The sequence below is a fragment of the Urocampus carinirostris genome, chromosome 19 (assembly GCF_059441175.1).
Source record: "Urocampus carinirostris isolate Australia breed hairy pipefish chromosome 19, RoL_Ucar_1.0, whole genome shotgun sequence".
Taxonomy (NCBI): domain Eukaryota; kingdom Metazoa; phylum Chordata; class Actinopteri; order Syngnathiformes; family Syngnathidae; genus Urocampus; species Urocampus carinirostris.
In genome coordinates this window covers 21,607,777-21,635,335 of record NC_142367.1, presented here as the reverse complement: position 1 = coordinate 21,635,335, position 27,559 = coordinate 21,607,777, and the positions used below count along the sequence as shown (strand labels likewise).

At 40.1% G+C, this 27,559-nt stretch overlaps 3 protein-coding genes across 11 annotated transcripts in view; 1 reads left to right on the top strand and 2 right to left on the bottom strand.

The window, feature by feature from the left end:
* The first annotated feature begins 399 nt into the window (after window positions 1–399).
* On the top strand, window positions 400–27,559 carry anks3 (ankyrin repeat and sterile alpha motif domain containing 3). 3 transcript variants are annotated; one of them, XM_088324174.1, is made up of 17 exons: window positions 400–546; window positions 616–840; window positions 12,183–12,361; window positions 13,528–13,726; window positions 13,794–13,915; window positions 13,981–14,062; window positions 14,941–15,058; window positions 15,986–16,138; window positions 17,519–17,620; window positions 17,689–17,798; window positions 17,867–18,016; window positions 20,108–20,232; window positions 22,257–22,398; window positions 22,466–22,697; window positions 24,736–24,801; window positions 24,877–24,969; window positions 26,067–27,559. In XM_088324174.1, exons 2-16 carry the CDS (start codon window positions 733–735, stop codon window positions 24,957–24,959), a joined length of 1,971 nt encoding a protein of 656 aa, XP_088180300.1. In that variant the 5' UTR covers window positions 400–546; window positions 616–732; the 3' UTR covers window positions 24,960–24,969; window positions 26,067–27,559. The 3 variants fall into 3 exon arrangements, with proteins under 3 accessions (XP_088180300.1, XP_088180302.1, XP_088180301.1); XM_088324176.1 differs by lacking the exons at window positions 400–546; window positions 616–840 and adding an exon at window positions 9,975–10,226 and having other exon boundaries at window positions 12,186–12,361; XM_088324175.1 differs by lacking the exons at window positions 400–546; window positions 616–840 and adding an exon at window positions 9,976–10,226.
* On the bottom strand, window positions 3,005–10,230 carry LOC148347699 (uncharacterized). Of its 6 annotated transcripts, none has more exons than XR_015848138.1 (8): window positions 9,319–10,230; window positions 9,187–9,254; window positions 7,467–7,619; window positions 7,318–7,376; window positions 6,187–6,246; window positions 6,039–6,105; window positions 3,275–3,403; window positions 3,005–3,218 (listed from the first exon to the last, which is right to left on the bottom strand). XR_015848138.1 is itself a non-coding variant. In XM_088324179.1 (8 exons), the coding sequence occupies exons 1-8, from the start codon at window positions 9,483–9,485 to the stop codon at window positions 3,198–3,200; spliced, it is 714 nt and encodes a 237-aa protein (XP_088180305.1). In that variant the 5' UTR covers window positions 9,486–10,230; the 3' UTR covers window positions 3,005–3,197. The 6 variants fall into 6 exon arrangements, 4 of the variants coding, with proteins under 4 accessions (XP_088180305.1, XP_088180306.1, XP_088180303.1 ...); XR_015848139.1 differs by having other exon boundaries at window positions 3,275–3,400; XM_088324179.1 differs by having other exon boundaries at window positions 6,049–6,105.
* Window positions 12,058–27,559, bottom strand: part of wdr24 (WD repeat domain 24) — a 34,709-nt gene continuing 19,207 nt past the window's right edge. Inside the window, exon 12 of one of the 2 annotated variants that reach the window (XM_088324173.1) lies at window positions 12,058–12,984. The gene's annotated coding sequence lies outside the window, so the exon portion shown is untranslated. Of the gene's footprint in view, window positions 12,985–26,780; window positions 27,484–27,559 lie in introns of those variants that run through there. The other variant, XM_088324172.1, reaches the window with a different exon arrangement.

The window sequence follows — 27,559 nt, the reverse complement described above, 5'->3', positions numbered from 1 at the left end:
CCAACATCAGCATTGCTTGAGTTTTCGGCTTTATATGTACCAAAGTCAGCATTGCACGTATCAAAAAAGGGAACAACACAAAAATAAATCGCAAGAGCAAAATGTTATTTGCAGGCCCTATGTACTCATGAAAAGAGACATATTTTGCTCGTGAACCTTAGGTTAAGAACCCCTGAATTAAGTCTTTCCCTAGGTGAAATCCATCCTATTTTACTTTTGCCGGAATAAAAGTGCCAGAAACATGCCTGCAGGGAAAAGTGGGCATCGAGCTCACACTCACCTATTCACTCACACACCAATAGCCATCAGTGGCATTAGGGGTTCAGTGTCTTGCTCAAGGACACTTAGGCATTTAACTCAGAAGAGCCGGATATCTATTTATGTTAATTTTTCCTGCAGGAGAGGACGTTTCCCATGCGATTAAAACGTTACGCAGTTCCAAAGCTCCTCTTGTCAAGAAGAGGCAAGTGATGAGGGCCATGGCTGGAGACTACAGGAAAAAGATGGAGGAGGAGAAAAACAAGCAGTTCAAACTCATCCAAAAAGGTAGAAAATGACATGATTTACTTTCCCCTGGTGAGCAGTTTTATGATTCTCATCCCTCCGTTTCTACAGAACTCGCATCCGCTCAGGTCAGGATAAAATCGGAGTCGCCTAGAAAATCCTCATTCCGTCAGAGGGCTGAGAGCAAAGAGGCTTCTGAGGAAAACCGGACTCAAACCGAAACTCAGGATGCCATTTCGAAGACTGGCTTGGAACCTTCCTCCTTTGTGTTTACTGCGTCAAAAGAGGAGTTCCGCTTCAACTTTTTATAATTTGATGTGGACTTTCGGGAAAAAGGTAAATTCTTCATCTTTTGAGGTTATGCGTCTCGTTTACAAAGGAAAAATAAAAAATAAACTACAATAAATCGTCCATACTATGTGCAGGGATTTTTCTAGCTTTAATTTTGAGGATTTCAACAAATTATTCTTCCCTGCAATCAGTTAACAAATTTGCCTCTAGGTATTGCTTATGCTCCACCATAAATCTTTTTTTTCCTCTGAAAGATGCTAAAATTTCCTACACTGATAAAACAATTGAGATATTTGAGTTTTTTGAGTTCTGATATGAATTACTAATCCCAAGAAAAGTAAATCAATGAACCATGCCGACTGGACACACAATTTATTAACACAGATAATCAATGATAGAAAAAAAGAATGGGGGGAGTTTATTGGAGTTTTCGACCACTGAAAGTCTGTAAGTTACTAGCATAAAAAGAAGGTTTTCCGCTATGCACATCGATTTTGGGGATATTCCCACGTGCAGAAAAAAACGCTCATTCCCAAGAACTAGCAAATATTGAGTTAAGTTTTGAATCCGTCATCTTACTTGCCTTGCAGAGAGATTTGGTCTCGTGCCCTGGATGGTCGCAACATATGCATGAATGTAGTCTATAAAAGAGGTTTTCGTTTTAAATACTTGTAGGTTGAGACATTTGCATATTACTACGGGTACCAATAACCCCAAAACAAAATTTGAGAATTCAAAGGGTGAAATAGTTTTAATATTTAAAAAGTGAGTTACATTATTGTAGTTGAATTGAATCAAAACATTAAAAAATGTTCTCATTTTAATGCGTACACTATGCATGCATGGCACCACACTGACCCCACAAGGCCAAAATATGTAAAGACACCCTGAGAGTGGTCACTTGCATGGTTGGTTACTTGGACCCCTTACCCACTCGGGTGATAGGGGCACCATTTCCTATGGTGTGTCTTGGGTAAGTACACCCTGGTGGCGCCCATTCCTCTCCAGGACAACAAACCTTGAACTACATAAACATGGTCACTTGCTTACTTGCATCAATTTCTTAATGATATTTGAATTCTTATTTAAAGATAAGACAAATCTTTAGGAACGTTTGTGTTTTTACATCTGTTTTAAAGAGACAGTGTGTATTTGATGACTGCATGTTGCTGTATTTTGTTGTGCAGCTAAAAACGAGTGCTAAAAAGCACAAGGAGGAATACAAACTACAAGGCCTCAAAGTAACTAATGGCAGTATTTCTTCTATTTATTTTCATATAGTGGTGTAAAAAACTAGCACAACTTCATGGACGTATTATCTCTGTAAGTGCATTTTTTAAATACTCGTTAGCCGAGAAATTAGCGTTAGCTAGGGTTTTGAAAAACAAGGAAACGTCACGAAATGTTTGTAAAAAATAATTAGGAAGAAAACTGCAGTTTGGTCCCTTTGAGTTCTCCGTATTTTGTATTCATCCTTGTGCTTTTTAGCACTTGTTTTCCGCCGCATGACACAATACTGGGACATCTAGTGGTCAAACAATACACACTACCCCTTAAAGCAGGGGTGTCAAACTCATTTTAACCCTGGGGCCATATGATAGAACAGACATTCTCTCGGGGGCTGGTCTAGTAGATTGGAGAGAAAGAAAGAGAAATAAATAAGAGAAAGAGGGAGAGAAAAAGAGAGAGGGTGGGACAAAGAAAGTGAGAAAAAGAGAGAAAAGAGACAGAATGTGATAAAACAAGAAACAAAAAGAGATATTGAGAGAGGGGAAAGAAAGAGAAAGAAATCCAAGAGAATGAGAGAAGGGAAGAAAGAGAAGGGGAAAGCAAGAGAGAGAGAAAGGGAAAAAAGGAAGATAAAGCAAAAGAAGGTAAAAAGACACAGAGAGAGAGATGGAGACAAAGAGGAACAAAGAAAGAGAAAAAGAGAGACTGACTGAAAGAGAGATAGTGAGCAAAAAAGAGAGGGAGAGAGAAAGAAATACAAGTACAGAGTTTGTGAGAGGCACCTGGCTTTGGTAACATCAAGTGGATATATTTTAACCTGCAGCTCGTTTTTCTCTTGCGCTTCCCTCAGCGTTGTCTCATGGGCCAGATTCAATCCCTTAGCGGGCCTGATTCGACCCGCGGGCCGCCTGTTTGCCACCCCTGCCTTAAAGATTATTTTCTCTACTAAAATGAGAGAAAAATACTGAAATAACCAACCTATAATAAAAATAGGAAATTATATACCACATCAGACATTTCTTTCCTCATTTTATTATAAAAAAAACTACAACAACTTAATAATATGTAAAATAAACACAAATAAAATGTACTGCAATTTCAGAGGAACCCCAGGGGCTATCTTTATGATTCCTAATCACCACCAGCAATTAAACAAGGACACGTCACATGCTTCATTTGGCCTTCTTGATTTCCTACAATCAAAAGAACTAGTTTAGTCACAATTCAAATGTTCTGACCATGCACCCACCTCTAATTGATGCTCCAGTATTTGAATTTCCAGGTCCGCCTTCCTGATCTGGCGGTCCAGGTACTGCATTTCTTTGTCGGTTTTTTGGATTTTTTTCAACAGATGGGTTTTATGAATCCACGATAACTGCTAACGAAATAGGGTGTTAGATTGAACTGTCACAAAAATAACAGTGTATATTGAGCATCTACAGTGCATAGCGAGTGTTGCCCCACCTCAAGAACTTTTCGTTACATTGCTACCATTTCCGGTTTCAAACTTCTAACTAAAAAACTGAAAATATTTTCTATGAGTCGACATGTGAGATGAAACTAAATGCAGGGATCAGAATGGAGATTTTCATTTTCAGCTGAAATAGCCAGGGTCCAGGGGCCACAGGCCCCGGCCAGGTCCAGGGCGGAGCCAACAGCATTTATCTTATTTGCTATGTGAAAATTGCACTACAATGAATTAAATCCAACAAAACAGAAACCTTGTATTATATATATATATATATATATATATATATATATATATATATATATATATATATATATATATAAAAATTAAAAAAATAATAATGACATTAAAAGCATTTGTAATATTGAACATGATCATGATGATACAAAATAATTTATTTTAATCATGTTTATAACAAATTTTAAATTTTGTTTATCCTGTTCTAAATATTGTATAAACACAAAAGATAAAATCATTTCATAAATAAATAGATTTATAAATACCTCAGATTGGGATTTTCTGTCACACAGGGGAACCAGTGGTTGACTGCTGCTAGTATTTGAAGTGGAAGGATTTGGAACGGCCAATAATGTTGAACCGGTGGTTTTTTCCTGTTAGTTTCACTGCCGATTTTAAATGCGGATCCGAGTGCATAATTTGATCGCCGGCAAGCTAATTTTGCTTTGTGCTTGTTCATTTTAGCATGATCGAGCAGTGCCACACAACCTCGCGTACCATAATTAATCAGATCGACACAGTATAGACACTTTGCTTTCCCTGGAACATCACACTTTGCGACGAACTGGCTCAAAGTTTCTGTAACTTCCTCGATCTTTGCGCCGATTTTAACGTTTACTGTGACAGTCTTCTCCAGCCATGACCACTTCAATTTATTCTTGATTCCTTTATCAATCTCTGAGACAAAAGCCTCGTCTTCTTTTCTTAGTATTTTCATATTTACTTTTTCAAACACTCATTTCACCGTTTGAAAAGACCGGAAGGATCGCCATGTTTGAGAAAGCCAATGCTCTGAACAAAAGCTCCGCTGATTGGTTAGCAGCGAACCTATCGACCAATGGTCTAAATGCTAACTTGGGGTGATGAAACAGTCACGTATCATACCTCACCCCCCCAAAATATTTTCTCATCGAATTTAGACGATTTACGGGAATGACCTTTGGGGTTCAAAAACAGCGGAAATCCGCGGATCCGCGGAAAATTCTGATCCTTGTAAATGTTATCAACATTATGTGTAACTACAACGAAAAAACTGAAAAGTAGATGCTGCAAAAAAAATCCCCCCCCCCCCCTATTCTCTCAGTTCAGCCATCTGACTCCAGAAGTTCCTTGATGACTTCTGAATGACCCAATGTCAACCTAAATGACAAACAATAAGTCTCAGTTCAAATGCACCTGCTCCGTGATGGGCTCAGAAGTCTGTGAAAGGAGACACTGGAGAAAAGACAGTATTATGAAGACCAAAGAACACACCAGGCAGGTTAAGGATAAAGCATAGGAGAAGTTCAAAGCAAAAATGGGATACAGAATGATTTCACAACATTTACACATCTCCCAGAGCAAGAATATCAGACTGGAGAGAGCGCAAAACCACTGAAAACCTATTTATACCTGCCATTCCCTCTCAACCTGAGGCCCAAGCAAGGAGAAAACTAATCAGAGAAGCAACCATGAGGTCCACGATCACATTAGATGACCTGCAGGCATAGACAACTGAAGTGGGCCAATTAGTTGTACTGTTTTGCCTGTAGGTCGCTAAGGATTTCTTCATTTGAAAGCTCAATAAACTATATAAGTCCACTGTATGATAAAAACCCACAAAAAACTGAAAACACACAGATATACCAGCCAAGCACACAGAGTAATTTGATTGGGTGAGCGATAGGAGCAATGCGTACAGCGCACTTCTATCTGAACTGAAGGTAAATCCATCAGTATCCTGTTTGCAGTATTTTGTGACATTTTCACAAAAGAACTCTGCTTGCACCTTGTTTTGAAACCATTATGAAAAAATGGACAAAATGAGTTTCAACTTATTGCGGGGGGGGGGGACACATTTAAAGTGGTACATCTGTTGATATGAGACACGGGCTTTCATAAATGTCATCAAATCATCTCGCATCACAGTGAAATAAAACGCACCGAAAAATTTGATTCTCTCTGGAGAGCGAGTTTGGCTCTTTTGCTTCAAATATATTGTATGCTGCTTCCAAAAACTGAAATATTTTGCCATTATGGCCCCGATCCCTGCTATAGAGCATTTGTGGAAAAATCTGAAACGCTGTGCTTCAACGCGTTGCATCAAACTTTAAGAAAATTGAGCTGTTTTGTAAGGAAGAATGGGCAAATATTTCTGTTTCAAGATGTGCACAACCTTTAGAGACATACCCCAAAAGACTTGTGGCTGTCATCGCAGTAAAATGAGGTTGTACAAAGTATTAACTCAAGGGGGGGGGGCAATCTTTTTGCAACACCTACTTTTCACACAAAATGTTGAAAAAAATGTTTTCATGCTTGTGCAAGGCACCGTGTCTCACTGTTTCAGCCTGTGCAAGCGAAGTTGAAAGACTCTCATGCTGCTCCTCTCCCATGTCCTGTTGAAAAGAATGGGGACCTATTTAGTGGAAGCTAAACATAATTCTCTATATTTAATGCTAGGAAATGGAAAAAGTTACCTCTGTAGGTCTAATTCCCTCTATAAAGGAAATGGACACCTTTTCTTCGTGCTCGTCATCCTAAAAGAGGGACACATTCCGTTATGTTCTGTCTTGAATAACAACACAGACTCACTTTATTCTCATTGATATCAACGTATTGTGCGTTGTGTTCTGCAGCAGACAGCACATGCTACCACAGAGGCAGGTTGGGGAGGACTTTGTGTGTGTTGGGTAGGCATGACTGTGATTGGCTGGTGTCAGTCAAACAGAAGGCGGGCGCAAATGTCAATATGGCAACCGACGAAGCACAGCGACTGTATTTTAGCGTCTCTTTAAAAGAAATTCATTCACTAAATCGGACTCTGAGGAAAATCAGAAGAGTGAAAAGGAATGCTGACCAACACAGGGTGCTGCGTGGATTGTTATCAAGTACGGGAAGAGACTGAGGCGCCACCGGGAGAGACAGCAATAGCTACGGCTAGGGGATATAAAAACTCCGCCGAGCTTGTACCTCACAAAAGCCGGACCAATAACCCATGAAAGAGATGACTTAGAGCTACAACTCATGGGGACCTCTACATTCGTGACACTTGTATTTTAATCATCGTGGAGACCTGGCTCAACTTGTGGATTCCCGGTGCTAGCGTAACTGTGAGCATTTTTACACTGAAAGAAGAACCTCCAATTCCATTGGAATATTGTCTAATGACAATAAAGACCATATATTACTTTATTTTGTGTTTTTATTCATAGATCTGTTGTTATTTTGTTAGTCATATGTTGTATATTACATATATCTAATGACTAAAATGTTTTCTACTTGCGGGATTTGACTTTTTGGGAACGCAACCCTCACGAAAAAACAAGGAATTACTGCATACGCATCTCAATGTAATCATATAAAAATACGCTTAGTGTATTCAAATGCCTTGCATGGGGTTGTGGTTACCCGTAGCAGCAAGATGGCAGACAATTATATCAGCTCCCTCTAAGGAAGCCTCCGATTACGCTTAATACGTTCCTTGAACTACAAGAATTTAAAAAAAGGCACGTTTATATAATAGTTGATTTTTTTTAATTTTTTTTAATGAACAAAGTGGTTTTCACCAGTCTCTAAATGCACACTGTCCCTTTAATATTCATACTTACTGTTACAATGTCTGTTTTGGTTTCTATGGGCTCCACCATGCATATGGTAGCGTCAGAATCTGTTTGGAGGGAAAAAAGGGATAAACTCTTTTTAAAAGTAGGCTTGAAAATATTCCGTGTTCTTGATATGTTTCAGTTCATAGAGTTACTTGTGTCAGAGGATAAACTCCCTCCCACGATTCCTCCCAACGCTTTTAACTGTCCTGCATTCGGGCTTGAGGCGAGCTCCACGTCTGCCTCTGTTATCGTCGACTGCGCTTGGCTTTCCGTTGATTTTCGAAATCCTGCCTTTTTTCTGTTGGCTGAAAAGAAGTCGATGTTAGTTCACGTAGGCTTCATTATTTCATAGAACATGACTAGCAGAGCGGCTGCTTAGGGCCTCGCGACCACTAGGGGGCCTCCAAGAGGGGTTAACGCTTGTCGCTTTGTGTGTCCACTCCAAAATACTTCTACGGAAATACAACAAAAATACTACACAATAACTACAAAAGTAAATATTAAATATAGTGCTTCAAAACAGGGACTATATATATTAGTTTGCTTTTATTCTGAAAATAAATGTATAGAATGACTACAAAATACTACCACAGTAATACTATATTACAAAATACTTCAGCACTGCAGACAACGACAGTAATATTACAGAAATACGACAAAACTACTACAATGGAAATACTACAAAAATGTAAAAAAAATACTGCTTTGGAAATACACCAATTATGCTTATACTGAAATACTAAAACAATACCAATACATAATATTATGATATAAAAAAACTACTAAAGAAGTTACTAGAAAAATACTACTACAGAATTGTTACAAAAATACTAAAAAAAATAATAATACTACAGTAATACTATATTACAAAATACTACTAAAGAATTATTTACTCCCAAAATACTACTATGGAAATACTACAAAAAATCTACAAAAATACTAAAGAAATATGCTTAAAACACTACTATGGAAATACTACAAAAAATCTACAAAAAGACGATTAAAATACTGCTTTGGAAATATATCAATTATATTTATACTGAAATACTAAAAAAATACTAATACATAATTGTACAATACAAAAATACTATTACAAGAGGTTTTCAACAGAAATACTGCAAATTACACCTGTAGCGATGCGACAAAAAATATCCTCTGGAAATATCACAAAAATACTACAAAAATAAAACCACAATAACACTACTACAAAAATACTACAGAAATACTAAAGATATACAAAAAACATTCTTATATAGAAATACTACACTATGCAACAGAAATAATAGAAAAATACTACAAAAAATAATACTACCAACCTACTATAATCATTAAGCTACTGTAATAATACAAAAATAAGACGAAAATACGACAGAAATACAACAAAAGTACTTCCAAAATACTAAAATAAAAATACCACTTTGGAAATACAACATAACAATTACTTTAGAAATTGTACAAAAAATAAAACTACAGTAACATTACGGATAAATCAATAAAAATCTGACTTCGGAAATACTTAAAAAAACAACCTATGGTAATACTTCAAAATTAAATAAATAATGAAGTACATAAAACAAAGACTTAATATACTATTTTGCTGCAATAGTGGTCGTTTCAAAACATGTCACATACGGCCCCACCCCTCCCCGGATTAGAACATGGAATGACTTCAGAAATACAAGTTAAGGGGCGATGTCACTTCACATCTCATCGCCATACAAACTAATGCCTGTCGCAAAGGAAGAAGAAATGCAATGGCGAAGCGAAGTCACCAGAGTGTTGGCGTCATTTTTAAGCTTCTTCGTTTTATTGTTAAACGCGTGGTCTATTGCTTTACGGAACAAGGGCTTCTTGTGAGGGGGCGGGGCTTACCTGATTGGACAACGTTCTTATATTTCATCTTCACCTGGTGCCAAGTGCGCTTCTCTCCCATGTGACACCTGAATCAAACGAACCAACTCGCGTTAAAGCACTCCACGCTTTTCATATAAGATTTCGACTTACTCGTTGACGTTCGCCGTGATTTTCTCCCACGCCGCCTCCCTTTCTTTTGCGGCGACCGCGGTGTTACACTTCTTTTTAATGACGTGCTCGTATTCGGCGTAGGATCGCATAAGAACTTCGAGTTCTCGAGGGGTAAAATACGCCGCTCTCTGCTTTCCCGTTGCCATGTGTTCGCTTAAACTACAGGGCTGTATATGAGGTGGAATTTCATCGATATACAGTATCTTCAATCCCCAAAAGTGTGAATTGAATAATCCAGGATAAGAAATCTAAACCAGGCTTAAGTAAACCTGACTGGTTTCCCCTATCCTGAGATTTAAAAGGTCCGACTTCGTCTAACCGGATCAAGTAATCCCTTGAAGATGCGCGTCCACGTTCCCTGTTGTAAGACAGGAAAGGTAGTTTACAGAGTCATCGATAGGAAATGGGGAAAACGCGCGCGGCGTTCACGCCCAGTAAACGGCATTTTCTTACAAATACAAAGAATGACGCTAGACATATTTAAAAACACAAGGAAATACAGTATGTAATATCTATCCAGAACGGAGGGAACACTCCGTGTGTTCTCTCAGTTTTTGATCGATGACTCTGTGATATACCTTTGCTGTCTTCCAGGAGAACGTGAACGCGCTTTTTCATGGGTTACTTGATCCGGTTTGACGAAGTCGGACCTTTTAGACTGATTTTAGCTGGAGCAATGCTTTGCGTATGGCTTTCATTTTTTTAATATTTGATGTTTCAAACACAATTTTGTGAAAGAAAAACCTCCGGTTTAAAGCTTTGTTAAAACCGCTTTGTTTCAACGTTTCATATATTTTGCTGTTTGTATGTCGTCACTTCCGTTAAACAAAACAAACCGGAAAAGGGGGGCTACAGTGTCCCGTCACATCTGCACACTTTACCGACAAGTAAGTCGAAAAATAACGATTTAACGCTAAATTTTATTATATATGTAACTGAATGTATTAATAATCATGTTCAAATGAGATGTGCGTTTGAGTCATGCTTTTATCAAGGAGAGGTATTTTTTTTTCAAAGTTTAGCACAACTTACCATCATGTTTCACGTATATACATTCAAGTGTAACGTTTTTAATACAGTATTTATTGTCGTATGTTGTTAAATTATGACAAGTTAAGGACAAGTTTTCGAGATCTGTATAGAGTGCTTCGAGGTCCTAAGATTACCCACGATGCATTGCTGGCGGCCATTTTGGAAGTCCACAAAGCTTTTCACTTCATTGTTATTGTTCAGCGAACCAGTTAGATTCTACATTGTGATGCCGAATATGTGCGTTATTGTTGGCTGTTGTAGCCGAGGGGAAAAGGGTGGGAGGGGCTTCTTTAGACTTCCGAAGTGTGTTTACAATCAGGGGATTGAAGCTCAGGAGAAAAGTGAACGGCGAAGACGAATGTGGCTGGCAGCTATCAACCGGTCGAATTTGCCAAAGCTTGACTGTGTTCGTGTTTGTTCTGACCACTTTCTGACAGGTAAATTGAATTATTTATGATGTAGAAATAAATTTTAAAAAGGTTATGGGACATGTGTACTTCATGTACATCTGTCGACACCATTCAAGTATGGCTAGGTTAAATACTGTGGGTGTTGCTTCTTGAGTAACATTTCTGAAAAAATATTCTTAAAAGATCTAGATGTTGAACAAGTATATACCAAGAATAAATAGTAAATGTGCATTTCATCCACTTTGATGAGATATTTCTTCTCTCTCAGTGGATAACATTATTAAATAACTACTTCACCATACACATGTATCAAACAAACATGAAGTATGCGCTGTTTGCAATTGTATTTATTTTCAATCTTTGTTTAAATGAAAGGCTCTTAATTAACACCTTTAATTTACAATGGCTGAGGGGGGCGGGATAGCGTTTTGAGTTTCAGTGTAGTATCATCCAATGTTCGCATGTTTTCGCCACATCACAAACCTTGACAAACACAGTAAGAGGATTCCTCAACAAATCTGTCGTAGGCTTCCATACTTTAGTAATTTTGAAAATCCTTCAGTTCACAAAAGGGACTTGGGTAGAAAATAAGATAGTTAACAAGTTCGATGTAAGTCACACACGGCAACAAATCGGGATCAGACTTCCAGTCCTTGTTTTTAATTTTGTAGGGATCCAATTTTGCAATAAAATGCAACTTCGCAGCGTACCGCTCGCGTGCTTGCTTGTCTAAACTCTCCACGTAGTTTTCCATAGTGTTGATGGACAAAATCCGTACACAAACGAAGCTAGTTGAGTAAATAAATAGACAAACTGAGTAAATATTTGCTCCTCTCGCTATCACCGCTTGTAATCGACAGACTTCCAAGATGGCGGCACGAAGCCGTGTTACTATTTTTAGCACAAAGCGCGGAGCCCTCTATTGTTATGGACGATTAAATGGCTACTACGAATCATGCCACTTCTGCGCTTGCGCGCAACCCTCTCGGGACCGTTAACTTGCTTGACTAAAACTGCCAGAACATCATATCTTTCAATTTATACGCTTTCCCCGTATTTTATACGTTTTTTGATCATTTCAAATTGTTTACGACGTTTAATTATTCTAGTAAGGGATTTAAATATATATATATATATACTGCTATGCATAATAAGCAACACTACATTAACTGCAAGAGGGGAAACCTAAGAAAGATCCTGAGAGAATTTTACTCAAATTATCCTTACATAGCATCACTTGCGGTGAGTAAACAGCATTGCGTTTGCAAGGGTTATTATCGCTTAAAAAGAGGGATCGCAATCATATATAAGGGGAGAAATAGGCTGAGGTTGTCAGCTATGAGATCGCAATCGCTTTTGACCAAAACTGTCAGGACTAAAGTGCTTAAAATTTATTTTCAGAAGTTAAGAACAATGTCGGAGCTCAGTGACGAGGCCAGCGAGTCCGAGCAACTGGGTGCCAGTCTCTCGCTGTGGCTGGGAGAGTCTCTTGTGAGTTCTGAGGACCTGGACGTCCCTCTAGACCTGCACACCGCCTGCTCCATCGGACAGTACGACGTTGTGGCCAAATGCATCACTAGGTGATGAAAACTACCTTTTAGATCCCAAAGTGGAGAGTATTTATGGTCATATTTGCTTCTATTCGTATAGTCCTTGATTACAAAAAGTCTCAAAAGGGTTGAACACACTACCCTCATTGAGGTCAAGGAAAAACTCAAAAACTTTAGGATGAGGAAAATGAAGAAACCTTGAAAAGGTATGAGGTAAACCCTCTTTGACCCGGCTGAAATGGGCGTTGTAAGGGTTTCAACAGGTAATACACAGACATCATCAATATGAAAAATAGGTTAATACAGAATTTCCAGTTCACAGCTTCCTGCCCTAAAATCTTACCCGATGCAGCAGGTTCTAGATTATGAAGTACATCAGGTCTAGGTGCCGGCATGATGGTTTAAAATGCATGCACCATCCAACAACCTGGCTCATCCTGGTCCCTCAAGAAACAAGAATATGAAGTCAACATAGCTCATAAGCGATGTGTCTTAAGCATCAGTCTAAACACTTCCACTCAGGTTGCAAATTGTATCTCAGAGGGTAGAGCTTTCCCCAGCACCAAGGCCCGAATGGAGAACAATCTCAAACTTGTGGATTTCTTCTTGGCTCTTGGAATCACGAGAAGACCAGTACTTTCATAACGAAGGGTCTGTGCAGGAACAAATAGACAATTCAATTATTTTGTACGTTACCAACAGGTAAAATAGCCTCTTCCATTCAGAGCTACCACCACTCCAAACCACAGTTTTAAGTGCAATATCTCGGTTGTGTATAATTTTTATTTTAGATGTGAATACTTTATATTTTCTATTATATATTTTGCCAACAGGAGTGCAACCCTGATTTCTTGCAGCAACACAATGATAATAAAGTTAATTCTGATTTTGAACAGAATCACAACTGAAACTGACAGGGAGTCAAGTCAGTTCAGATCAGCTAAAATAGGGGTAATATAATCGAACTGTCTTGTCCTAGTTGAAAGCCCTGTGCAGCATTTAAAATCCAAAGGAGGTTTTTGAGTTTTTCCTTGCCCTCATGTAGGTTTTAGATCAGGGGATGGCGTAATAATCGTCTGTAGTCTGTGCATCCCTTTGAGTCTTCTTGTGGCTAAGGGCTATACAATTAAACTTGACCTAAAGTGTAATCGGCAAGCTTTCAAACCGAACGCCATACTCTCGTTGTGTTTCTCCAGGCGTGAGGTGGACCTGAACCGGAAGAACCTAGGAGGATGGACTCCCCTGATGTATGCATCGTATATCGGCCACGACAACATAGCTAACCTGCTACTGGAGGCCGGCGTTGATGTCAACGCCAGCACGGCCAAAGGACAGACTCCCCTGATGCTGGCCGCCAGCTGTGGGAACGAGAGCATCGCCTACTTTCTGCTCCAGGTACGTAAACAGGTTTTAGTTTTCTTTATTTTATCCTTACAAAAAGGTGTCCCTCTATTCTCAAAAGCAAGGTGCCCAGTTGGAGGTAAAAGACTGTCGAGGCTGGACGGCTTTGTTTCATTGTACGAGCGCAGGTCACCAGCAGATGGTGAAGTTCCTGCTTGATAACAATGCAGACGCCAACGTGAGGTAAAGGTTTATATATGTCAAAGGTGTTATACAACACTGTGTTTGTTTTTTTTTTTTTTCTGCAGGGAGCCTGGATCTGGCTTCACACCTCTCATGGAGGCTGCCGCTTCTGGACATGAAATCATCGTTCAGTACCTTCTAGATCACGTGAGAAGCTTGTGTAGTTTTCCTGCTGGCATTGAATTCTTCATTTTTATTATATTTGCAGCAGGTATTTAAAGCGGTTCTGAGTGAGCAAGTATGAAATATGCATGTCAAAAAAAACCTGCCGACTCTTGTGCTGTCTGTAGATTAAAAATAACACAGAACATCTGCATTTCATGCAACATTTTAGCCTTCAGACAACTCATTTCCACTGATTGCAGTAAGAAGAGCAGATCATGATTAGACTGTCTGCATTCTGTCCTTGCAACTCTGAGCAGTGCCAGTCCTATTTTGTTTACATTATCATTTATTCCAGATCTTCTTGCCCTTTTTTTTTTAATGATCTGAAAACCCGAGGAAAACATTAGCTCAGTTTTGAATAAACATTAAATAACAACAGCATTCAGATCTAAAAAATAAGGTAGTCTTGTATAAAAGACAATCTGGACGGTTTGTTCAAATCACATCTGATTTACAACTTGCTCGACTTAAGTCCAGCTGTATTTACAACTCAGTCCAGCAGATGCTCATTTTTATATTTCAATGTCTTGAACTGGGCGTGTTGCAGCCAGGCCACACATACAACCACAGCAATTTACCAATGCACTCATTAGATAGTGTCTCGACAGCAGATAGCCCCATTGTAATGTATTTTATGACTAAGGTTGACTGTTACCAGTATTGTATCGATCCATTTATCAATTGGGTTGTTTTTGCTCTCATTTTGAATTGTTACAGCCTTCACTGAATTAATTAATTAATACATGATAATAAAAAAAAATAGGCTAAAATTAAGAAGATATCAACACAGCTCAACGTGTTCGGCAAGTTCGATTGAATTGAATTTAGCAGTTGGTTTATCGCTGCTGTTTGTCGAACAGAAGGTGAAATCTGACGAGCGGAACGCTAAAGGAGAGACGGCCCGAGCCCTCGCCATGTTGTACGGCTACACCAAGATCGCCGGCCTCATTGATTCGCGCTCTCCCAGGAACAAAGGAGGTACGGTATGCCTTCGCTGTATCGCGGTTTACTTTTCCTGGTTTCGCTACTTCCCAGGTTTTCATTGTGAATTGTGTACTGCGTTGGCTAAACGTTCACGCCACGCCTTTTTTCTGCATGAGTCAACCTGTGCATCAGTAACTATATGGACTATGTCAGGGGTGGCGAACAATTTTGACACAAAGAGCCAAAATTTTTAACTGGGAGAGTCAAAGCCACACCACGAACTGACCTGCCATGACAGACAGACACACACAAACACACACAATTAAAAACATTATTTCCCATAACACACTCCTCTCCTTACAATGCAACAAGTATTGTTCTTGTGTTGATTTCAAGGAAAGTGGCCACCCTCAATACACACAAAAAACAACCTAAACATGAAAAAAGGCAAAGAGCCACAGTATAAAGAAAATATGATGAGGCAAAGAGCCGCATTCTTATAAGCCAAGAGCTGCATGCGGCTCTAGAGCCACGTGTTCGCCACCCCTAGACTATGTTGTTACACATAACTAAAACAGCTAGCTGAACTTCTACTTTTCGAGTATCTCTAAAAGCCACCACGTCAACAAAATGCTTAACCAATAAAGGTGGCGTACGAAGGAAACACAGTGATCGATAGTGAACGAACATTGTTTGATGAGCTTCTATGTAATTGATTCCTTCGTGACAGACCAAACGGGGTCTCTTGATGTAACACCCAGACTGTTAATCTTGTTGAAAGAGTGCAACATGGATAATGCACCCAACCCTTTGAGTTCTGCTTTGACTTAGCATGAACAAGATACGGCTTTGCACATGTGTAATTCGGTGCAACATAATCAAATGTAAATAGGCTACATTTATATCGCGCTTATCACTGAAGACCTCAGATAAGCATGAGCCATACGTTCTCGATCCCTGATCTAGATGAATTTTTTTCAGGGCATTTCGAAGACTTCAGCTCGTCGGAGGATTCGGACGGCGGGCTGCCGAGGCCGAGAGCGAGCCGCAGCCGTGCTAAGGGCGCCAGCATCCACGACGGGCCTCAAGCCATCGCCAAATTCCGAGTCGGAGGCCGCACCGGAGGAGCGAACGGTAAATCCCAAGCTCAGCACAATCACGCGACTATTAATAATGAACTAAGGGGAAATTGGCGAGCTGCTCTTTTCCACAACGCACGCACCCTAAATACAAAACACCGCGGTGATGCCTGGAAGCATTTGATGCCCTCCGAGACAAAGAAGTGTATTTTTTTGCCAACATGATTTATTTTATATATAAAGGGAGCAAAACAGGAAGTTTAAAAGTACTTAAGTGAATGTATACAACATACCCATTATATTCCAACTGTTTTACCTACCAATCAAGTCCTCAATTTATACATCAGAATCAAACAGCAGTGGAAGTTATTTATCAAAAATGCTGCACTTTTCTTGTATCATTGCGGTCAATGTCAGCTTGTCAAAGTATGCCTTAAACCTTGAGGAACGAGGAAAAGAGAATGCATTTTTCGTTCAGTATCGTGGCAACAACATGGCAACAACACAAAAAGACACATCTCTGTTGCAATCTGGTATATTCTCTACAGTTTGGTTTCCCGGGTTCTGTCTTCTAGAATTTGAGTAGTGCCCACCCACCCAAAAGAGGGAGAGAAGAAGAAAAAAGAAGAAAAAGACTATTAAAAAAAAAGACAAGAAAAAAGCAGAAACAATAAAAAGAGGAAAAAGCTAGAAACACACGAAAGAAAAAAAAAATAATAGAGGAAAAAAGAAAGAGAAGAGAAAAAAAAGAGAAAGACTAAGAGAAAAAAAGAGATGCCAAAAAAAGAATAAAAGAGGAACAAGCTAGAAAGAAAAATATAAAGGAAAATGGAGCGCAAAGGAAGAAAACAAAAAAGAAAAACGAAATTAAGCAGGAGAATAAAAGGAAAAAGCATGACAAAATACAGGTTTTTGGGCTTCCTATTGATCATTATATTACCAATAATAATGTACTATTTTGCACAAAATGAATAAAATAGTAATAGCTCTTTTTTTAACTCTTCAGTGAACCTCAAACCTTTTATATTACGCAACTTTAAAGTCAAGCAAATACAAAAAATACAACAATAAACCATCCATTTTTTAAGAGCGCGTATAATGGAAACTACTATAAACATATATTAAAAAAACAGCCAAAGACACACAGAACAATTTTCAACTTTTAAATACTCAACAAATGTAAAGTCAACCACAATGAATCTATTGAGAAAAATGCATATTGACCGATCACAAGTGGCAAAAAAGCGTCCGGATGGGAGTCTGCTGTCGCGTTTTAAATAAAGAAGCTGTTGATTATGTTTAACAAGAGCTGTGCAGAAAATGTGGAGGGTAATAATAGCCGTGCCTCCCCCTCCCATGCATTTGATACGCCGCCCCCTTGAGAATGATGTCTGGTCACGGAGTCCATTTTGTTTTGTTTACGTTCATCTCAAAGAGCCCCGCACCGCGGCAACCGGCGACCGGGGCGACCCCATCCGCTACCGGGACGTGACCTCGCCTATCAACGAGCTGGACGGGCAGAGCAACAGCAGCAGAGGTCAGAGTTAACCGGCGGCGGCGTATTTACGAGCAGTATCGCGGTGGGCTCACGCGGAGTGTGCGCAGACGAGAGTCCCTGTTTGGGAAACGACACGCCCACCACGAGGAGCAGCAGCAGCGCCAGCGAAGGTTTGCCCCACGCCGTGGGCTGGGAGGGCTCCGTGGAGAGCAACGAGGTGAGCTGGCGCCAGCCCCCCCCCCGGCAGTCCGAAACCCGGATCTCACGCGCACCGTCCCCCGCCAGGATTCGGACTCGTGCGGGAAGAGTAGCTCGCGGCGGGTGACTAAATGTCACCACTCCAAAGGGAAAAGTCGGCACGGCGGCAACAACTCACTTCAAAGTGGAGCTCCGTGCACGGGCTCGAACGTTGACGCGGCCTACAGTGGTCCAAAAGTAAGTTTGGCTTTTATCCGTTTTAGTGGGGGGGTTGCATGACAACAAAAACAAGGAAGATTCTTCTGTGTTTAACAGACTATTATTGCCCCACCACTGAAGCGCGAAAGTAAGATTGAGCCTGAAAAAACATCCAGGCCCATCCATCCATCCATTATCTGCATGGCTTTTCCTCATTAGGGTCGCGGGGGTGCTGGAGCCCATCCCAGCTATCTTCAGGCAGTGGGCAGGGGAAACTCTGAACTGGTTGCCACTCAGTCGCAGGCAGGGTTGGGTAGGGTTACTTTAACTGGATTACTTTCAATGACTTTTGGATTTCTCCAATACCAAATATGCCAATAAAAGACAAAAGAAACTAAATATGAATAAAATGATGACTCACAAGCTTTCTCTCCTGGCTTTGATCTCCGGCAAAACTAACATAAAATGCGACAGAAACAAAATAAAAATAAATCCAAACAGCTTGCGACATCATTTTTGCCGTTCCATGTATTCCGTTACTCCCCAAGTCTTCACAAAATTGAGTCATTTTATTCATATTTAGTTTCTTTTGTCTTTTATTAGCATATTTGGTATTGGAGTAATCCAAAAGTAATTGAAAGTAATCCAGTCAAAGTAACCCTACCCAACCCTGGCCGCAGGGCACACAGGGACAGACAATTTGCTCGCTCATTCACACCTAGGGACAATTTATACCGGCCGATTAACCTGACATGCATGTTTTTGGAATGTGGGAGGAAACCGGAGTACCCGGAGAAAACCCACATAAGCACGGGGAGAACATGCAAACTCCACACAGGAGGTTTGATCCCATGAAATGAAATGCATTTCTATAGCGCTTTTCAAATCAATGACTTCCCAAAGCGCTTTACAATGTGCTCTACATTTCCCAATAGCGGCCTTGCAGCCATGTAAGGCGCTAACATGCTTATTGGGGGTATTAGGGGTTCAGTGTCTCTTCCAAGGACACATCGACGTGTAACACGGACGAGCCGGGATTCGAACTGGGATCCCTTGATGCCAAGACGAGCGCTCTACCTCCTGAGCTACTGCCTTAGTCAGGTCTGACCTCAGAACTGTGCCACACACGGGTATTAAAACCAATTCACTCGATTTGCAGGACTGCGCCCGAATTTAAAGCCTGTTTTTATAACTGAATCCAAATTAAACATTTACATCTTTTATATTTCTGTGTCTGCAGAAGTTAAATAAACAATTTTCCATCATTGAGGGATTTGAAGGCCATCATATGAGGGTTGAAAATTGGGACATAAAGCACAGCAGCAGTAGAATCTAGCATGGCACTTTAAAGTAAGAGAGTGATATAAGAAGAACAATGTATGGTCGGCAAGAGCCAAAGCATAGACAGAATTTTTGGGGAGATAAATTTTTTTAATAAAAGTTTTTGTTTTAGTATACATTTTTATACAAATATTTGTATTAAAAAGTCAGCGTGAGAGAATCCAGGCCCAATTCCAACGTAATGATTGGCAGTTTAGGCCCAACCTGGGCCAGAATTTGGGGCAAACAAGGGTTGGGCTTAAGCTCTTACCTCTGCTACATCGACTTAGTAATAACCTACTGTAAAATCCGGTCTATAAGGCGCACCTGACTATAAGCCGCACCCAGTACTTTTTTGAAGGAAAAATCATTTTGTACATACATCAGCCACAGCTGACTATATGCCCAAAGATAGATGGTACACAGAAAATTTTAATAATATACGGTACCTTAACCACGCTAGTGAACTGCTGGGCCTTTGAGAAACAAATACGTGCTTGTACCATGTCACCAGTCACTGAACTATATCATGCCCCATATCATTGGAAAGCTTAAACGCTCGGGATTCAAGATATGAAAATATACTCATCAGAGAAACATCAAGATCAGTCTGAAACCAGATACCTGAAAACTATAAAGCCAGAGAAACTCACCATTAAGTTCCCTGATAGAAGTTGATGCGTCAAAAATGTGTATCATACTGGTAGCTCTTCACACTAATTGATAGCAGTGCTTTGCTTCAATAAGGTTTGTGACACATTGTTCTAAAATGTCTTGACTCCCCCCCTCCCTTTGGGTTGATCCCTGTAGGATTTGGCGGAATTTCTGGAACAAATCGGCTTCTCCAAATATCTGCCTCTACTCGAGGAGCAAGACATCGACCTCCGTATTTTTCTCACCCTGACCGAGAACGACTTGAAGGAAATCGGCATCACGTAAGTTTCCACGGGAACTTTATTCTAAGGAGGAACGACTTGAACACACAGCTAATTTACTGCAGGGGTCACTAACGCTCACCAGTGATGTTTCATTGTGATTTTCTAGACAGTCTGATTTGTAACTGACATGAGAAATCATTGGCATGATTGGTGTATTTAAAATTAGCCTATAATTAATGTTAAACAAAGAAGATGTTTAAGTGGTTCACTGAGCCTATTGCAACCCAACTTCTAATAATTATGACTGCGTTATAACATGAATGTTCTTCCAAAAGTCACCCAGAAGACTTGCAGTTGATAGAAATGGAGCCCTGTCGTTTATTCCAAATTCCTTACTATACTCTTATGATGTAACGTTTTTAAAACGATTTCATCCTCAAGGACATTAGTATCGAAAACATGTCCAGGTCCTGTCAAGGCAGAGTATCCCTCCTTCCCGTTGCACAAGCTTTCTCTGGCCAATTGCATGCCATCGAGATGCTGTCCTTCAAAGTTCATACAAAATGGACCGCTCTTTTCCTCAATATTTCCCCCTTGATGATTTAATTTGATAAGTTATTTTCAAACATGGTATCCATTTTGCTAATCATTAACATAAAGTTGTTTTAAACTTTAAAAAGGTTGGCACCTCCAGATTACACTCCCAAGTTTACAACCCGCGGGTCATTTGCAAGACGATAGTTTGTGGCCCCCAACCTTGATATGAAATTAATAATAATGCGGCCTGCATGACTTTGACATGGATGCTACTAGGGCTGCAGCTAACAATCTATCAATTCTATATCGCTCTTATATGTATTTCTACAAATCTCTATGCAAAAACTTAAGAAGGCAAGGAATGAACTGTAGTTTTTGGGATCTAATATATGTCTTCATCTGCTCATAACTGCAATGTCTGCTCCTTTTTGTACATTGGATGTTTTTATACAGCACTTTGAGTTAATTTCTGAATTTTAAAAGTGCTAAAACCGGTACATTTGGATTTGGCCCGGTGCATGAAAATACGGTGTCAGGGCGTCCTCTGCCGGATCGAAGGGGTACTACAAGCATGCGCTGTTATTTGCATTTAATAGAGGTGGCGAAAGACGAATCGATGATCTAAGTAGATCCCATGCATTTAATAATTCATTTTATCGATTCGTCGTTGCAGCCCTAAATGATTTTTCCCGGCTAATTAGTTAGGAAGGACCTAAAATTCACATGCTACTATTTTGGAGATCGATGTAGGCGAGTTACCTCCTCTTTTGACATGGGCAGTGACGTTTTAACAAAATAGCTCATTTGATTGGTCAATGTTTGCAATCTAATTGCAAATTATTTTACTTAAATCGAAATGGGGAATGAGGGGCTTACTGCTGTTGAACTGAGCCTTAAAGGACAATGGCTGCACCTTGCATGTAACTTTGGGTGATCCAAGATTGTTAGATTTCTACTCACATATTACATTTCTTAGGTTATTTGTTGTATTATTTTCTTTAAGACTGTTTGATAATATTTTGTCTTTGAAAACAGTTAAATGCCTTGGTTGGACCTTCTCCTGTGGAAAGGCCTTTATGGCCCAACATCACCCAGACCTCAACTCCAGCGGCCCCAAAGTCAATTGAGTTTGAGACCCTCGAATCAGATGTTATTTTTCATGATTTCCCCCAGTACTCTAAGGCTTGGGAAATACATCTTTCTCAATAATCTCTGCACCGCTTATCCTCAGTAGGGTCGCGGGGGTGCTGGAGCCCATCCCAGCTATCTTCGGGCAGTGGGCAGGGGACACCCTGAACTGGTTGCCAGCCAGTCACAGGGCACACAGGGACAGACAATTTGCTCGCTCATTCACACCTAGGGACAATTTGGACGCACGCAAGCACGGGGAGAACATGCAAACTCCACACAGGACTGAATTATCTAGTATTTAAAAAAAGGCCAATTTGAACTTTATCATTTCATAGTTGGTACTGGATACTGATAGTTTCATATTTTAGGGGCTAAACTGGGAAAAGACCCGATAAAGAATGGTCTTTTTTCAGCTTGTTTGGACCCAAGCGCAAGATGACCTCGGCTATCGCTCGGTGGCACAGCAGCGCTCGCCCTCCCGGTGACGCCCTGGAGCAAGCTTATGCTGACCAGCTGGAAGCCGAGATGCAGGAGATGGCCATTCAGTTGCACAAGGTAACGCAAAAAAACCTCGATTCTTTCTGTAAAAAGACGCTTGACGCGCCACCAAACCCGCGCTTAGCGCTGCGAGGAGGCGGAGGTCCTCCAGAGTCAAGTGTCGCAAGAGAAGGAGCTGCGCACGGTGATGGAGGGATGCTTGATCGAGGACAAGATGGCCTGGAAGAGGGTGCACGGCGAGCTGGTGGAGAACCACCGGCTGACCCAGGACATGAGCGCCACCCTGGCCAAGGCCCGAGCGTGCCGCTCGGAGCTGCTCGCCCTGCTCGACGGCATTCGGGCCAAAAGCAATGTCGGTGAGTGTTTGCCGAGGAATGAAGACTTACTATATCCTGGGTTCGTACGGATGCTTGAAATCCTCAAATATTAATGTCAAGTCATGTTTACTGGTAATGTCGTCTTGAATTTTGAGTAAGGTGCATGTAAATGCTGGACATTGTTGCCATGTTTCTCACTAAGTATGCTTAAAAATAGTGCTCTGGTGGCTTCACTTTGTCAATGCATTTCTTCCCTCATGATTAACAGCAGCTGGAATTAGTTTGTATGGCAATGGTCCAATAAGGCATCATAGCCCGAAGAGGACAGGTGCATGCTACAACGAAACAGGACACTATGAAATGTGTACGAGTGCAAGGATTTCGAATCAGTTATGGACATAAATTATGGGTGATGTCGAAAATTAAGTCCGCGTTTCCCAGTGGTAAATTGTAATGGGAAGAAAATTCTGCAAGTGAAAATAAGCCATTTTTACCCAACACCTAAATGAGGAGAGATTTGTCTCAAAAATATTTCTAAAAATCATGTCTTGATAAATGCACAGACAAGAATAAAAATCACATCGGTAATTTGCAGAAAGAGAAAAGTAAGAAAGAGCGAAAGCGAGAGAAAGAGAAACAAAGACAAAGTGAGAGAAAGACAGAAAAAAGAAAGGGGAGAAAAAAGATGGTCTGAGATAGACTAAGAGGGAGAAAGAGAAATGAGAGACTGAAATACAGCTACTTTGCGTTTGGGAGTGAGGCCTGGCTTTGGCGACGCCAAGTGGACATATTTATAACTGCAGCTCGTTTTTATCTCGAGCCGGTGTTGTGCCGAGAAATGCATTCCTGCCGAGATTTGCATCCCCTCGCTACTATAACCACTTTTACTTCGTTTTATCTCACTTTTATATCATTTTTCGAGAATTTGATGGCGAAGATATAACCAAAACAACTTCGACTTGCATTCGTTGGGAATGTATACAGTTTAAACCATTCTGTCTTTGTATTTGTTGTGAATATAATCGAACGGTAATGCACACCGTATATAAATCACTTTTGAGAACTGTTATGCACTCTACCATAAAGCTTATTATGCTGAAATAAGCTTTAAGGTAGAGTGCATAACAGTTTCAATACGAGCGATTTGAATAGAAAAGGGCAAAATAAACATGTTACCTGCTTAAAAGTGATTTATATACGGTGTGCGTTACCGTTCGATTACATTCACAACAAATACAAAGACGGAACGGTTTAAGTTGTATTACATTCCCAACAAATGCAAAACGAAGTGGTTTTGGTTATATGTCCGTTTTTACATTCCTGAAAAGTGAGATAAAACCAGGTCAAAGTGGTTATAGTAGCCAGGGGATGCATTTCTCGGCACAACACCGGATTCGATTTGTTGGCGGGCCTAATCTCTCGGTTACGACTATGCTACTGATAGTGGTTTGTGTGCCTTCTTCAAACTTATTGCTAATTATAAGCTTCGTTTCCATGGTTCTTTATTTTTGGCTTCTCTTTTTAGCATCTCTTAAATCTGCGGACCCATAGCGAAGTGCAGTATAAAAGTAGTATTCTATCGCCAACTTGCAAATAGAAAGAACTATTTCGAACCGAATGAAGAGTGAAGCATTGTGGGATGGAGTTCAGCCAATAGCATGCCTGTATTTTCATGATGCCGTGACGCCAACCAGAATTTTATTGGTCATCGACCAATTGGAAACAGGAGTCTTAGAGACGACTTGGGCGAAAACCGAAACCGAATTTTATAAGGTTTTGGGTGGCGAAAAATTTTCAGTTGATATCATAGAGGGGCAAATGCCGTAAAGAGGGGCTGAAAAAAAACAGTAATGCGAAAATGCAAGTGGGTCGCCGTATCCTAGGGGGTTTACTGAACAAATTTAGATTTCAAACTCGGTTAATCGGATATTCCACTTATTACATAACGATTATTTTCAATAAATTGAACATCAATGTTTTTGCTCTAAAATTAAACATTATACCCCAAGAACACAATCGTATTCAAAAATGGTGTAACTATTTCTTCTAAGTCAATATTTCCAATTTTGTTTGACAGTTGCCGATTTTCCCACCCGCGCCTCCGAGCTTGTGGAGAAACTCAACCTGTACGAAGAGGAAGTGGGTAAGGAGATTGCCAAATATGGTCACGTGGCCCAAATATGGCAATCATTTGACGTGAAGCCTTTCGTCCAACCAGGGAACACTTTACAAACCGTGCTTCAGAGTCTGAGGCGACTCAGCGCTCCTGAAAAAGTGGCCGACAGCTGGGAAAGGCCTTAAATGAAATCAGGTCAGTAAACGCATCACGGAGATGTTCACTGTATTAGAGTGCCTAGAGAGGGAAATGCTACTTTTTGTTTTTTTTAATACCCCCATTTCAGGCTTCAAACTTAAAGCTAAAAAAAAAAAAAGAAAATATTTCAAAAATGTGTGAGAGACAATCCTGAAGTCAAACCAAATTATTTCAATATTTTATATTTTCAAAAAACTAACTGAAAAATAGGTGTTGCAAAAATATTGCCCCCCTTGTTCTCCTTCAGCTCAACCAACTGACTTCAGAAGTTTCCCGATGAATTCTAAATGATCCAATGCCAACCTAAATGACCAACAGTAAGAAACAGTCTCAATTTAAATGCCTTGCTCTGTTAATGGGCTCCGAGGTCTGTGAAAAGAGATAATAGAGCACAGACTGCAGTATGAAAACCAAAGAACACACCAGGCAGGTTCAGGATAGAGTTGAGGATATGTTCAAAAGCAGGAATGGGACAATCAGCATAAAACCACTGGCCTTCCCTCTTAATCTTTTGGCCCAAACAAGAAGAAAACTTATCAGAGAAGCAACCAATGATCAACCAATGATGAAAACACTATCCCCACTGTCAAGCATGGTAGTGGCAGCATCATGCTCTGGAATTGCTTTTCTTCAGCTGGGACTAGGAAGATAGTTAGACATGATGAGAAGATGGAGCGCGATTCTGAGACCCGAGGTTAGGTGCATGCTGCCCTTCCTTCAGGACAACGTAATAAACTAAAGCAAAATTTACTATATGGTTTAAAACTAACAATGTGAAACTGTTGGAATGGCCAAGCCAAAGTCCTAAAGAGCAGGGGTTTCAAATGAGTTAGGGGGGCGCTGCAGCTAGGATCCATCACCACCAAACCTTAAGAAACTTGAGCTCTTTTGTAATAAAGAATGAGCAAATATTTCAGTTTCAACATGTGCAAAATTTAGAGACATACCCCAAAAGACCTGTGTCGCAGCAAAAGCAGGTTGTACAAAGTATTACCTTAAAGGGGGCCAATACTTTTGCAACACCTATATTTCAATTTTTTTATCGAATAGCGCCAATAAAGTTCTGCAGATTTGAATTTGATCTTCGTTTACAGTGTCCGATACGGTAACGACGGAGGGTGACATGACCACCCGGAATGACGAAGGGCCAGAGCTGGCCTTGCACGGACCGGGACCGGTTCGATTCCCGAAAACTCCCGCAACATGAACTCGGTGCATGCCGCGGTCAAGGTGGTTCTCGGCGGGGGGGCTGGAATGCGTAAATGCTGTGAAGACAGGGAATTTTTAGTGTCAAACATCAGTTGTCGTTTGATTAATCTATAGATTGTATATTCCGGGCTTGAAATCGCTTTTCGGGTTATAAATTGCACCAGCCCAAAATTGCAAAACGGAGAAGGAAAAAGCATATTTGAGTCGCACCCTCCGCAAAATAGAGTACTTGCGATTTTCATTCAATGATTTCATTACCTTCCCTCTAAAGATAAAGAAAACGATTTAGTCGAACAATTTGACGGGAAATGGCAAATCAATGAAGCAGTTTAGGTTTTAGTATCATGGCTGCTCCCTGTTTTATGTCACGTTTCCTTTTTTAGCAGGAATATTCACAATGAAAAACAATGAGATACACCTATTTGAAATAGCCATGATATTATTGAAAAACACATATTTTAATGTTGAGCAAAAAAAAAAAAAGATATTCAAAGAAATAATGTGATTTTTCTATGAATGCAGGTTTTAATTTTAATGAATTCAATTTTTTTAATAAATCAAAGCTACAAAATGTATTCAATGGACTACAGTGGTTATTAAAGTTGGGGTACGTCGTTTGAGGTGTCCTTAAACTATTTTCTTAAGTATGTTTTAAAAATGCCCAACTGAGTTCAAAGAGACCTTATGTTTCTTCCACTGTGCCCATTTGCTTTATCTGACATTTAGCAAAGCTGTTCGGTGCAGAAAACATTAGGAAAGAGGAATGGTGGGTAGGGGAGTGCTGAGAAAGTGATGTGATGCTTAGTTTATATTTATTAGTGTAGAATGAGAATAGTGAAAGAATAGGCCTTCATCAATTAAGAGTCCAGACGCCAACCCAAACCCCCAAAAAGATGAAAAAAAGTTAATTTTAATGCATCCAAGAAATGCACATACTTGCACATGCATCACAAACAAGCGGAGCCTGTAATTGTGAATTAAAGCCAGAAGATGGCGGCAAAGAGTAAAACAGTTCAGCTCCTTTAAGCAAAGAGTAAACAAACTTACCATCTTCTTTCAAAAATGTCAAAATTTTGAAGTGCTTTAGTTCCCGTGTTTTGTTTTATAAATGATCACACCCAACAAACTGTTCTAATGTTTGAATGTCCTGCTGAATAGATGGTAGTGTGCCCGCTTTGAGACTGGGAGGTCGCTGGTTCGCGCCTTGGCCGAGACATACCTAATTGGTATAATGGCGGCGCCCTCTGTTGGCTGCGGCTGCATCGACTCGCTACAACGGGTCAGGTGTATCGACATTTCGTTCTGTGTACATTGTTACAAAGAATGACAATACAAAGGAAATTATTATTATTATTATTATTATGAATGGCTTTTTTTG

Bases quoted from the DNA above. Each gene is read 5' to 3' on its own strand.
- anks3 (XM_088324174.1), top strand. From the start codon at position 733: ATGCCATTTCGAAGACTGGCTTGGAACCTTCCTCCTTTGTGTTTACTG. The intron at 20,233-22,256 runs GTAAGTTTCCAC...GTCTTTTTTCAG, and splicing joins TTGAAGGAAATCGGCATCAC to CTTGTTTGGACCCAAGCGCA. The intron at 24,802-24,876 runs GTAAGGAGATTG...TCGTCCAACCAG, and splicing joins CCTGTACGAAGAGGAAGTGG to GGAACACTTTACAAACCGTG.
- LOC148347699 (XM_088324177.1), bottom strand. From the start codon at position 9,485: ATGGCAACGGGAAAGCAGAGAGCGGCGTATTTTACCCCTCGAGAACTC. The intron at 9,255-9,318 runs GTAAGTCGAAAT...CGTTTGATTCAG, and splicing joins ATCACGGCGAACGTCAACGA to GTGTCACATGGGAGAGAAGC. The intron at 6,247-7,317 runs GTAAGTATGAAT...TCCCTCTTTTAG, and splicing joins CCAAAACAGACATTGTAACA to GATGACGAGCACGAAGAAAA.